The sequence below is a fragment of the Orcinus orca genome, chromosome 20, assembly GCF_937001465.1.
Source record: "Orcinus orca chromosome 20, mOrcOrc1.1, whole genome shotgun sequence".
Taxonomy (NCBI): domain Eukaryota; kingdom Metazoa; phylum Chordata; class Mammalia; order Artiodactyla; family Delphinidae; genus Orcinus; species Orcinus orca.
This window is the reverse complement of record NC_064578.1, coordinates 43,491,098-43,503,846: the sequence shown is the minus strand read 5'-3', so window position 1 is coordinate 43,503,846 and position 12,749 is coordinate 43,491,098. Positions and strand designations below refer to the sequence as shown.

The following is a 12,749-nucleotide window of genomic DNA, read 5'->3' as shown; positions in this document are numbered from 1 at the left end:
CTGTCCCCCGCCCGCAGGCTAAAGTCCGGACTCGGCTTTCTGGTCCCGAGAGGAGGGCACAGGAAACTCTTTATTTTGGTGATGAACCGCCAGTCCCCGCACAGTTAACCTTCACTCGTGCACACTTCACTGCCCTCACCCCACACGGGCTCGCTGGCCCAGGTTTCTGTGGCCCGCGGTCATCTGGGAGAGGGCTCTTGGCGCCCTTGCTGCGACGCTTCTTGGAGCAGAGTTTGCTAGGCGGCCGTAGCCGCGGTGCGAGGTCAGAAGCCTAGCAGGCCCGCCGGCCCATCTTTCATTCTGTACGCTTGGCTGAAGCCAAAGAAGCTACTGACACCCTGTCAGGTGGTTGAGGAAGGGGGCCTACAGGGAGAGGTCGAGGCCCGAGATGGCCTCGAGGAGGAGGAGGAGGAGTAGAGGAAGGTGGAGCGAATGGTCCATCCCGGCGGGAGCTGGCTGGGCGAGTGGCCGCGCATGTGCGTCTGCATGGAAGCCAGGCTGGGGCAGCCGGCCTGGCACAGAGGGCAGCGGTAGGGTGCGGCCCCATGCGTCCGCAGGTGCTTGGTCATGGCTGAGAAGTCCCGGGAGCGCTGGGGACAGAGGCTACAGGAGAAGGGCTTCTCTCCTAGGGCAGGTGGAGGGGAAGACCCATGAAGGAAAGAGGAAAGGAGCGAAGGCTGGCCTGGGGTAGATTGGGGCAATTGGGCAAGGTCGTTGTGGGGGAGCCAGACACTCAGAGAGGGACTTAGGAGCGGGCCCGCTGGAGTTTGGAAGGAGGTAGACAATTCACACAGGGCAGGGCGCCCATACCTGTGTGGACACGGTAGTGCGTCTCCATCTGATGTTTGAGTGAAAACCTCTTTCCACAGACAGAACAAGAATAGGGCCGAGACCGAGCAGGAGGGGGTGGGGGAGGGTGTTGGTGAGATGGGTGGCTTGCTGTGCCCACATGACCCACACAGGTTGCAAGTTCACCTGTGGCGACAAAAGGCAAAGGAGGGCAGGGCTGGGAACCCCAGAGCCGGATCACTGGAACACTCAGGCAAGACATCAGGGGCTACAGTGGGGCTGAGGCAAAAGTGCCCTCACCCTACTCACCTGTGTGCCTCTGATCAGACTCTTCCATCTCCCCAGGGCTGAGCTGTGTGGGGCCCTGGGGGAGGGAACCTGAAGGGAGCAGAGTGAAGTAGGGGCTCTGCTCAGGCTGGACTCCTGGAGCCCCAGCCTCAGCCCCAGCTGAGAGAACATGTTGCAGGGTGCATGCAGGGCAATGAGGGGCTTACCTGGGGTGGGGCTGCAGGAGGCCAACTGGTTCTGGCTCCAGAGGCCTTTGTGGAGGTTCAGGGACAGTGGGATCCTGGGAGTGGGATGGGGAAGAGTTACAGCTTCGGCTACACCTGGGATCCTGGCCAATTCCTTTCTGGAGAGGGAGGTGTCATGAGTCCTCAGGGGCTGGGCTTTGGGTTTCCCTGTGGTGGGAGCTTCTTGTCCTTTCCCCAGCTCAGGAAATGTATAGTAGAGATAAGAGATGTGGTGCCCTTCCACCCTTCACTGCTGCCTCTCCTAAGCCACTCCCTCCCAGCCAGAGGTCTTCCATAGGCCCTTCAACTCACCTCTGGTCCCGAGGCCAGACCTCCTGCTGGGCTGCAGTCATGGGGGTGCTATGGGAGAAGGGAGTGCCATATCTGGGCAGCAACAGCAGGATGCTCCACAGGGCAGGCTGGCCCTCCCCCAACCAAGGGGCCTCAGCCCACCAGGGCCTAGGGGTGATGCCGGTTTGGAGGGAACCTGGTGGGGGAAGGGGGCCAGGGAACTCCCGCAGACTTTCCTCAGAGCCCCCTGGACTGTCCCTCACCCACATGATCACTTCTTGCTTCCCATCTACTCCTCCGCGGCCAACAGGGGATTGGTTGAGTTTCTCCTCTGGTCTCATCTGCTCCCCTTGCTCCTCCAGAGTTGCCTCTGCCATCTCAGGGCTCTCTCTTGGTGGCCTGTGCCTGTGCAACGTCTCCTGTTCTTTCCCACCAGCTCTAACAAACTTCTGTGGTCTCTGCTTCTCTCCAAAGCCCCGCACTCCTCTCATAGAATCCCTTGTGGGTTTCTCTGGCTCCTCCTGTTGTTCCTTCAGCCCTGGACCCAGCTCTTCTCTGGCCATATCTCTTCGAGCCCTCATGCATGCCTCTTCCAGGGACTGCACCCCTAACTCTCTGGCTGCCTCCTCAAGGGGCCCCAGTTCCCCAGGTTGCAGCTCTAGGCTCTCCCCATAAACAAAGTGCAGAAGTTGGGCAAAGGTGGAAGGGCTGATGCCTTTCACCAGAGCCCAGCGACCCCTGCGACCCAGTTGCTGGCTCACACCTGCCAGCACCAGGCTGTGGGCAGGGAACTCGTGGCTCCCCACTGTGATCAGGGTATCACATAGTGCTGGCCGGAGCCTGGCTGCTAGCCGTACCAGCCGATCAGAGCCATAGGGACTAGGCAGTCTTGTTGGGGACGTGGGCATTGTGCCTTGCCTGGGTACCAATCTCAGAGGTTCTGAGAGAAGGGCCACAGTGTGGGGTCCATGGTGAAAAGGGGAGGCAGGAACAGCATATTCTCAAGCCTGTGGAGGTGAGGGGAGAAAGAGTGAATTGCTGGTTCTGAATCAGAGCTCTCTGTCCTGAATGGAACAGATAACCTGACCCGAGAGAGGACCTGAGCTTATCCAGAATCATAGCAGGGGCCAGGGGTGGAGGTGGGGTGGTGGGAGAATGGAAATTAGACCAAATTCAGGACTTAAAGAGCAAGGACCAGACAGCTAAGAACTATCTCAAGTAGTGGATTTAAGGCTAGTATAGATGGGTCCTGCCAGTTGGCAATGTCTGACTTAAAGGATAGCAAACACTGATACTTCTGCTTCTCCAAGCTCCTCTGCAGGGAAAGACCTCGGAGTAGGTCAGGCTCTCCTCATTCCAGACAAGAAGATCACCACAAAACCCAGTCAGCCCTGGAAGTTAGGGATGGAGCAAGACACAGCTTCATGGGTGAGGTTAGAAAGCTAGTGTGTCCTCCCCCTGCAAGCCCATCATGTGGAGCTGAGGGTCCCAAGAGGAAGAAAGGGCAGCAAGACAGGGGTCGTAACTGCAGGAGGGCAGGCTCTAAGGCATCAATCAATCATCTCCCTGAGGACGAAACTTCTAGAACCCATCCTCAGAGAAGGAACTGGAAGAGACCAAAGGCTCCCATGCAGTGAGATAAGAGAGCAGGTCAGAAGCCACAGGAGAGAAGGCTCCTCATCTGAAGATGGAGAGACTTTGGAGAAGGCTTTGACCCTTGAGGAAGCCAAAGAAAGGGAAATGGGAACTATAGAGGGAGAGGCTATTTCCTCTCAAGATTAGGATAAGGAGACGGTTCAATTTTGTTTTTCATAAGCCAAAAGTGAAGAACAGAAGGACAGAACCGAACAAGGCAGAAATTTATCACACATCAAAACCACCACATTGGCTTTTAAGAAAACTGGGAACCCAGATATAAAGAGACGCACCTAAGTGTTGCAGTGCCCAGCAGGCATATTCCTAGGTGTGGGCTCACCATGAGTACGGACCCCATAGGAGGGGGGATTACTAGTTGGACACTTCACGGAGAGGGCTACAGGCTGGCAGGAAGTGGACAGAAAGAGGGGTGTAGTGGGAGGAAAGTCTCAGCTGGGGAGAAGCAGCCACTCACCGGTTGTAGCTTCCTCCTGGACACCGCATGCTCTGAACTGCTGTTGGGGCTCCTGGGCACCCCCACCCTGGAGCTAGCCCCGCCCCTGACCTCACAGTCATCCATTGGGTGTCCCAAGTATCAGTCTGCCACAGTCCTCCAAGGGGTGTGGTTTTATACCCCTGGCTGTGCATCACTCCTCCAGGAGAGACCACTCTCCCCTCCAGAGCCCTGGCATTCTGCCTCCTAACCTCCTGTCTCATTTCATTTGTGAACCCCTAGTCAAAGAAGTGTATCTAAAGCAATAAGAACTTTGGGATAATCAGACCTGCGTTTGAGTCTCATCTCTGCCATTTACTAGTTGAGTCACCTTGGGCAAGTCACCTCTCTGAGCCTCAGTTAACTCATCCATGAAATAGGGATAACCTCTGCTTACCTCATTTGGAGGTGGGGTGAAGATGAAATGACATGATGTATGTGAAAGTGGTTTCTCGGTACATAGCATCATTCAAATAGTATTAGTTCTGTTTCTTAGAGGTGTCAGTAGATCTCTAGCAGCTGGAAGCTCTTTCTACTACCTCAAAAGTAAAAAGGACTGAAACATCTGCATTCTAAGGAGAGAGTGAAGGAGGGCCAAAAGCATGCCTCCTCCTCCCTCTCTCTGACTTGGTACTAGGAAGCCTCAACTGCTCTGTGGGAATGACCCCTGTCATCTGGGACATCACTGGGGACTGGGTGTGTGAGTGACTCAGATCCTCCCATCAGGCTCTGATGGGGGCAACCCCAGGAAGGGCCTGTGGTGGTCTTCGAAGAGAAAAACTCCTTTTCTTGGGTTGATGACAAATGACATTTCTCTGAAATCAGGACTCCGAGGTTTCTTTGACTTCCTGCCCAGGGGGTGAAGGTCCTCAGAGATTTCCCCTCTTTTCACACTTTAGCACTCCTTAACCTGGGGAAAAGATGAGCTCTGAGAGACTCAAATTTCTTTCTCTGTTTCTTACTATTTCATTATTCCTCGTCCTGTGATAGAATTTTCATTCACAGAACAAGTGCTGCTAAATCGCTTATGATACGTGCCTAATAAATAACTGGAAGGTTAACGAGTCAGGCACTGGTGGGCTGCTCTGGTGACAAGACACAGTCTGGTTCCCCCTCGGCTTCTCTCTTAGATTCTGGTCCCCTCCTAGACTCAAATATTATGTCTCTAAAACTCCTGTTTCGCCTTTTGGCTCCAGGACCCCCGAATGTTCAGACCATCCTTCTACTCTCTCTCCAGACCTAATATGCCTTCCCTCTACCTCTCATTCTAGCTTGGGTGCAAACGGATGTTAATCCTTCCTAGATCAGACAGGGTGTGCCAATGGGTGGGGCTAGTGGAGGGGCAATAATAGTGTGGGGAGAGGGGAAGATGAGTCAGAGTGAAAGGGAAAATGCAAATGGGCAAGCTGTATTCATTTGCTACTCTGGTCGTTAAATATTTTCCATTTCTGAGCTTTCTAACTCCTCACACCACCACACCCAGGGACTCATTAGATGCCCATATAAAAGACGCTTGATTTGCACACAGAAATGCGCCAATCCCTGACATGTAGGTGTACAGAGGGAGACATCCTTCCTCAATACAGAAATACACACTCCCTGAGGATATGGGATAAGTGAGGAAAGCCATGAAGGAGAAACCCCAAGTGTAGGTATAGGGGTCTGGAAGATTACATCATCACCCAGTGGAGTAGAGTCCCCTCACCTCCCAGACCTACATCATGTGCCCATGACTCGGCTCCCCTACCGGTGGTTGCCCACTGATGTTCAAAAGAGTTGGAGGCTGTGCTCAAAGGGCAGCATCCTCTTATGCAGTTGACAGGGGGTGCCAACGGGCTCTCAGGAAACCTAAAAGTGAGGGCAAGGGGCAAGGGGACTCTCCATTCAGTGAACGAAAGCCCCCAAGATTGGGAAACCCCATCTTTCCTCCCACTTGGTGTCTACCCCCTTCTAAGGATATCCCTTTAGAGACTGCCTCCTTAGAGGTATCTCTAGGGCCCTCTACACCGCAGCCCTTCTTCCTTCCTACATTCTTGACATTCTTGACTGCACAGTCCAAACCACCTTGCACTGAGCAGTGATAGCAGAAGCAGAAGCAAATAGCACTTTGACTTGGAAGGGTAGGGACACTGCTGACTCTTTCTCTCTCTCTCTCTCTCTCTCTCTCTCTGTCTCTCTCTCTCTCTCTGTCTCTCTCTTTGGCTGCATGGCATGCAAAACTTCCCTGACCAGGGATCGAACCCGTGCCCCCTGCATTGGAAGCCCGGAGTCCTAACCACTGGACCACCAGGGAAGTCTTGTGTTTCTCTTCTTGAAAGGACTCTCCTCCCCAGCCTCAGAAACCTTGCCCACCTTCCACTTCCCAGGCTGACTCAGTAGGGATCTCCTGCAGTTGTCTCTCTGGGGTGGAGCCAGGAAACCACAGGTCATGAGGACACAAGCCTGCATCCTGGGAGAGGGTACCGTAGGTGGGAGAGGTTAGGTAGGATATAATTGGAAGAAAAGAATGTGGGAAAAGGAGGTATGATTTTTGCCTCTCAGTCCTTTCTAATATTCATATTACTAAATAAAGTTTGAAATCTGATATCTTTTATTCTTACTGATAGACTTGACCTTCAGGCACAACCCAGCTTGCTGTAAAAATGTCAACACAGCAATACAAGTATAGAGTCTCTTCAAATATTATAATTAAAACTAAACCATCAGAATATGCCAATTAGAGGGATGATTATTTGTTTTATGAAAATATTCTCCCTTGGTCTCACGTATTGAGGTATTGAGTACCTCCAAAAGCCAGGTTAAACAAGATTCAATTCAGAAAAGTTCTATGAACTTTCCACTCTTCCCAGGAACACATCACTTTCGGCAAATTAAGGTGGTTAAACTCCCTGCATCATTTTATATAGATTAAAACCAATTATCCAAACCTTACATAAATCTTTTTAGTTAAGTACATCCAACACATACCAGAGGAGAGACACCACAGAATGAATGAGTTTCTTTCTTCCCTTAAATCTATGTTCTACATAGCCCAAGATCTGGATATAATAATAGGCAGGTGAGCTGAATCTAGGTCATAGAGACCCTATCACAGCACACCTTTTGTGGATTAAGTGGCAAAACAACCAAATGAGAAGTAAAAACAACTTAGGTTCCACTGCATCCTCACAGTGGACTGCCTTTTTCTTCAGCACTAACGGGGTTAACTCTTCTGAGACCCTCAACTTCCTCATAGGGACTATTTTCAAGACCAGTATTGAATATCCATATTGCCTCAAATCCAGACAGAGGGCCCCACTCTGACCTCTAGTTGTGTCCCTCCCCATGGGCTGAGGAGTCCAAGGGTATCTAGGAAGTACCCCCCTGGAACCTGTGCCCCCCAATTCTAGACCATCCTCTGGGAACTCGGAACCCTGGACCTCCTGGCCCAAATAGCCCACTTCCTGGGTTTACATTGGCCTCAGACCCAGGTCTATACTCTTCCGAGTGGGCTATGTGATTGATGTAATTGTGTGGCCGATTGGGTGGGAGGGGCACGTAGACGGAACTTGGACATGCAGGCTAGTATGTGAGACACCTTGAAGTATGCGCCAACACCAGATGTGGGGATAAGAGGGGAAATCTCCATTTCTAGTCTTGCCTAAGCCCCATAAATAATATGGGAGCCTGCTTTATTGTAGTGGTTCTTAACCTCTCAGGGGGTCACTGTGCTTTTTAAAATTGTAAGTCGTGGAATCAACTCTTTACATCAGAAAATTGTAGATTCTCATACCATTTTGCATGTGAATGACAAGAGAGTCACAGACTGCTCTGAAACTCACCCTTGCACAGGCTTCACTCCTCATCCTTGTGGCTGCTTTTACCGCCCCCCCTGCCAACACATACAGTTTTTTGGATTATTTCCAGGAGCTCATAGACCCTGTAATCCACTCATAGACTCCCCCCATGCACCTCCACCCTTGGTTTAAGAACTCTGGGTGTACATGAAAGTACCCTGAAAGCTTTAGTACCAGGTAGAGCTTGAACAGCGGAGTGAAATTAGATATCAACATCCTGCCTCATAAGTATAAAAAGACCTTCAGTAAAGACAACCTGGGTGATTTCCTAAAGAGCAGGATATCTCACACACCTCCTATGCTCCAGTACAACGTCCATCTTCTCCAAGCAGCTGCCCCATGCTTAGAACCTGATGTCTTCTGGGAATGACCAGAAACAGGTTGCGGAAGAATGGGAACAGGGACTAAAAGGCCCAAGACACGACTCAATCCTGGTTCTATCTAGAGCCACCACAAAACAATAATACTTCATGGAGGGCAAACAACCTGCTGGGATTCAGAGACACCCTCCCCACCCCGGAACCTCCAGAAGACCACAGCCCTAATCTCCTGGCCACGTTGTCCAGCCTGGACCCAGTCCTGGAAAATCTTACACAAGCACCCCAACCCAGAAGCTAGAGTCCCCCAAAAGTCTTGCAGCCACATGTTCCCATCACAGCCAGGATGCAATGACTCTTGACAACTTCCCATTGGGCTTTCGACTTCATCAACACTCACTCTCAGCCCAGGCTGGATCCAAAGACTCCAGAAAACCTCTCAAGTTCTCACTAGTTTCATTTCTTGGTCAAAGACTCCCAAGAACCTCTGGAGAGTCACAGACCTCTCCAGTCACCAGATCCAGTCTCAGTCCAGAGACCCCGGACAACCTCTCATAGGTCAGAGGCCATACCTCATGGCCAATGACCCCACACAGAGCTCCAAGGCCTCCACCTGCCCCACAACACACTTCCAAATCAGGCTGTCTCAGGGCCCGGGGACATGCCGGCCTGGTCTCTGCCCAGCCGGGCCCAACGGTGCCCAGGAGGCCCCACTTCCAGCCTCTCCAGGGCAGAGGGAGTCCCCAAAGCCTAACGCCCTCACCCCCACTTCCCGATCCTCATCCTCAGGGCGACCACTCAAGCCCCCATACCTCAGCTTTGCCTGGGCCAGGCCCAAGCCCGAAAAAAGAAAGAAAATCCATGGCACTCACCGACTCAGGCCCTGTTCCTCTCCTCACTCCGCCTCACATACACTCCGGGCGGCACAAGCCCGAGTAGCCGTTAGAAAGTGGAGCGGCGCGAGGCTCGGAGCTCGAGGCCGGGCCGCGTGCACAGCTCGCTGATCGCCCTGGATCCCGAGGCAGACGCTGATTGGCCGCAGTGCTGGCCCCACCCTCTTTCCTGGCTCCCGCCGGCTGAGGGATCACAACAGCCTGGGAGGCACCTAGGACAGCTCCACTCGGCTCCACTCCGCACCACCCCCTGCCCCTCCCCCTCCCGGCCCCCGGGTCCCCAACTCTGCCTCGCGACCTCCGCTGATTGGCTGCGGAGCCGAGCTCGCGCCCACCTGGCTGGCGCTGTGGAGGGACAGGGCCTTAAATCTGATTGGTCCGTGGACTTAGGCTTCAGGCCTCTAAGGCTGAGAGCTCATCCACCAGCCGGTTCTCAATGCTTTCTGGCTGTGCAGATTGCTCTGTCCCACTCTCTTTATGAAGAGACTGGGGCCTGAACCTCCTTCACCTGCATAGCTTTGGAGGCTCCCTCTGAAAGTGCTCAGGGATACCACTGCTTTCTTGTTTCTATCTTTCCATCCTGTGTAGTCCTCGTTGCAAACCCTTTCACCTTTCTCTCAACCCCTTACAATCTGTGGAGAAGTGACTGGGATCGGATAGGAGGCCATCAGGCTTTGGGTGCCAGTGGGCAGCTCCCCTTTCCCGCCTCTTGCCTTGCACCACCATTAATTGGCTGCAGAACGCACCCTGCCTCACCCGGAAGTATGCGGGGACAGAGAAGACACAAGAGAGGGCAGTGCCTTGACCCCCCTCATTGGCCTAGATGCTCGCGCTTCAAATACACGATGACGCCCCAGCTCTCTGCTGAGTCAGGATTAACTGCGTACTTCATGTACCAGCCCCCACCACACCGTAAAGAGAATGACCCATTACGCTGCCCCACCATTAACTGGCCCGGGGTTAGAACCCGGCCAGCGGGCTTTCTGACTAGGCAGGGCTTTGGTGCTGACACACCGTACCAATCTGTGGCTGGCCGACTGCCTCCCTTCTTCCCCCGGCCCCGCTGCCATTGCACCGTCCATCAGCTGGCCCCACTCCTAAGTGGCTTAGCCTGGACACATCCAATCAGGCGCGAGGGCGCTTTAAGGAGGCGGGCATTGCTCCACCGCTTCCACTTCTGATTGGTCCCGAGGCTTGCTTCTTCGCCTTTGATTGATCAGGGGAACTGGAGGAGGGAGCCCAGCCCAATGGTTTCGGGCGGCGGTTAGAATTCTGTCCCTTTGCTTCTGTTCAGCTTCGGGGTTCTGGCGACTGTTGTCTGGCGTCTCCTTCCCCACGGCTAGTGGGGAAATGGGGATGGAGAGTGGGGTGGGGGGAGGAGCTGGAAGGGGCCCCGCTGAGGAGGGCGTGACTCGACTAGAGGAGCTTAGGACAGTGGGAACCGAGACCACCTAAGGCGAGCGCCTGGCACGAGGGAGATAACCCTTCAAATAGCAGGGGAAAGACGGGCGCTGTAGTAGTAACAACAGCCCTTTCCATGTACTACGCTTTGTGCATCATCTCACTGAATCCTTCTAAATAGCTCTGTGAGGGAGTCTATTACTAGCCGGGTTAAACGCTGAGGGTCAGAGGTGAAGTCACTTGTCTCAGGTTCCACAGTGAGTATGGGCATTGCTGGGACTCCGACATTGTTCTGGTGAGAGTCCAACATCCGAGCTACACTACAATTAAGTAGGATTGATCTTATAGAGATGTGGAATGGGGTCTGATGTGGTCACATGACCTTGGTTTACTTCATCATATAAATGAGTTTTTTTGCTTGTTTGTTTTTCTTCTTTTAGACTTGAATCCCATCATGAAGGCTCAGCACTCAGCATATATTTTCAACTCCTCCAACTCTGGGGCAAATGCATTTGCATTCTAGAAAAAGATATTTTAAAAATCAGCATCATAATATCTTTGCCACTTTTTGGCCACTGACACCGAACCAGGCCAGTTTTAAGTGTTTTACATGCATCCTCTGACTGAATCCTCATAAGCTGTATCAGATGTTTACTGTTATTTTTCTCACTTCACAGATGAGTATATTGAGGCTGACAGAAGAACCTGATTTCCCTAAGATCTCACCAGCAGTAATTGTCAGAGCTGGAATTTGAATTGGGCCTGTTGCAGTTTGACTCCAGAGCCTAAGCTCCTAACCACTGATATACAACGCCTGTCATCCTAACAGCTACAGTTTCCAGAGTGTGGGCACACATGGTCCTGGGGAATCCTCGTAGCCACTCTAGGAAGAGGAATGATGACAACACTCGTTAGAACAGACAGCAGAGGCTCATGGAGGTGAAGACACTCAGCTCACATAGCTGGTCCATGGCTGAGCGAGGAGTAGAATGAATCATACCTAATATGCTGAATCCACACCCCACATTCTTAATCACTCCTCACACTGCTCCCTTCCCATTTGACAAATGAAGAAACTGAGGCGCTGAGGAGAAATCCAAGCTGGAATTCAGACCCAGGTCTATCAGACCCAAGAGATCACTCCCTGAACCACATTACCTCCAGGAAGTATGTGTCTGGTAGATCCTGTGTTGTTGGGTCAGGTGAGAAGTCCTCATACCCAGCCAGCCTTGTCTGCAAGCAATGAGGTCATCTGGTCCCAATTTTGGCCCTAAAGGTGGTTGGGAGAGTATTTCACAGCCTCAGAGCCTTCGGGGGCTTCTCATTGAGAAGCCTTAATCATAATTGCTACAATTTATTGTACACTTTTTATGAGCCAGGCTAGGTGGAAAACATTCTGCATGTATCATCTCACTGAATCCTTATAATAATTCTAGGATATAGGGGTTGTTATTGTCCCCAATTTACAGGTGAGGAAACTGAGACCCAGGGCGGGATGTAACATTTCTATGTTTACAGAGCTAGTGAATGGTGGAGCCTGGATTGGAACTTCGAGAACCCTCAATTCCAGCTACTACCCAGTGTGTACAAGCATGAGAAGATGGAGTGAGGGACCCTGGGTTCTGGCAGGATGGAGTCAGAACGGTTGTTGGTTTCATTCTGGAGGTTGGACTGTAAGATTTGAAGAGTAAGCTGTCTGAGAGGAGTAGAGAAATAACTATGGCTTATGGAACAACTACCCCATGCCAGGCCCTATGTTAACTACACTTTAATATATGTTGAGAAGCCTTGTGGTTAAGAAGCTGGACACTGGATCCAGTCTGCCTGGATTCATGTCCTGGCCTTGCTTCTTGCTAGTTGTGAGACCTTTGGCCGGTTACTTAACCTCTCTTGGCCTCAATTTCCTCACCTGTAATGTGGGGATAATGATAATAAATACCTCTCAGGACTGTCAAGAGGATTTTATTTATTATTATTATTATTTTTTGCGGTACGCAGGCCTCCCACTGCTGTGGCCTCTCCCTTTGTGGAGCACAGGCTCCGGATGTGCAGGCTCAGCAGCCATGGCTCACGGGCCCAGCTGCTCCGCGGCATGTGGGATCTTCCCAGACCGGGGCACGAACCCGTGTCCCCTAGCATCGGCAGGCGGACTCCCAACCACTGCGCCACCAGGGAAGCCCCTGTTAAGAGGATTTTAAATGAACTAATAGAACAGTGGCATCTCTTCTCTTCTCCAGTGTTCTGAAACTGAGTTGTTTCCTTGCAATCAACATCACTTGCCTTGACTCTGCTGTAGATACTGAAAATTAAGGCTGGATATTTGCACTGGGAAAGTCTGGGGGAAGTGTGTTCCCAGAAGAGGTAGCAAGAGCAAAGGCCTTGAGACAGGAGTGAACTTAATATGTCTGAGGTACAGCAAGAAGTCCAGCTGGAACCAGGCAGATGACTAAGACTCAGGAGCTCAGCCCAACTGCACATGTGCTCATAACAGGCATCAAAACGACCCTGTACTTTTCAGAGCATAATGGACTTTACCCAAGCTTTGATTTCTGGAGAAACCCAAAGCCATGATTACTGTTTTT

General features: G+C 52.0%; 1 protein-coding gene across 5 annotated transcripts; it reads right to left on the bottom strand.

Annotated features, from left to right (window-relative positions):
- Positions 1-36: 36 nt before the first annotated feature.
- Positions 37-9,025, bottom strand: ZBTB32 (zinc finger and BTB domain containing 32). Of its 5 annotated transcripts, none has more exons than XM_049703006.1 (6): positions 8,746-9,025; positions 1,614-2,599; positions 1,284-1,420; positions 1,099-1,167; positions 811-975; positions 37-625 (listed from the first exon to the last, which is right to left on the bottom strand). In XM_049703006.1, the coding sequence occupies exons 2-6, from the start codon at positions 2,498-2,500 to the stop codon at positions 342-344; spliced, it is 1,542 nt and encodes a 513-aa protein (XP_049558963.1). In that variant the 5' UTR covers positions 2,501-2,599; positions 8,746-9,025; the 3' UTR covers positions 37-341. The 5 variants fall into 5 exon arrangements, with proteins under 5 accessions (XP_049558963.1, XP_033269753.2, XP_033269752.2 ...); XM_033413862.2 differs by lacking the exon at positions 8,746-9,025 and having other exon boundaries at positions 1,614-1,661; positions 2,450-4,630; XM_033413861.2 differs by lacking the exon at positions 8,746-9,025 and adding an exon at positions 3,703-4,630.
- Between the last annotated feature and the right edge of the window lie 3,724 nt (positions 9,026-12,749).

Coding starts and splice junctions, on each gene's coding strand:
- ZBTB32 (XM_049703006.1), bottom strand. CDS start 2,500: ATGCCCACGTCCCCAACAAGACTGCCTAGTCCCTATGGCTCTGATCGG. Junction 976..1,098: donor GTCTGATCAGAGGCACACAG/GTGAGTAGGGTG, acceptor TTGTCGCCACAG/GTGAACTTGCAACCTGTGTG. Junction 626..810: donor GCACTACCGTGTCCACACAG/GTATGGGCGCCC, acceptor CACCTGCCCTAG/GAGAGAAGCCCTTCTCCTGT.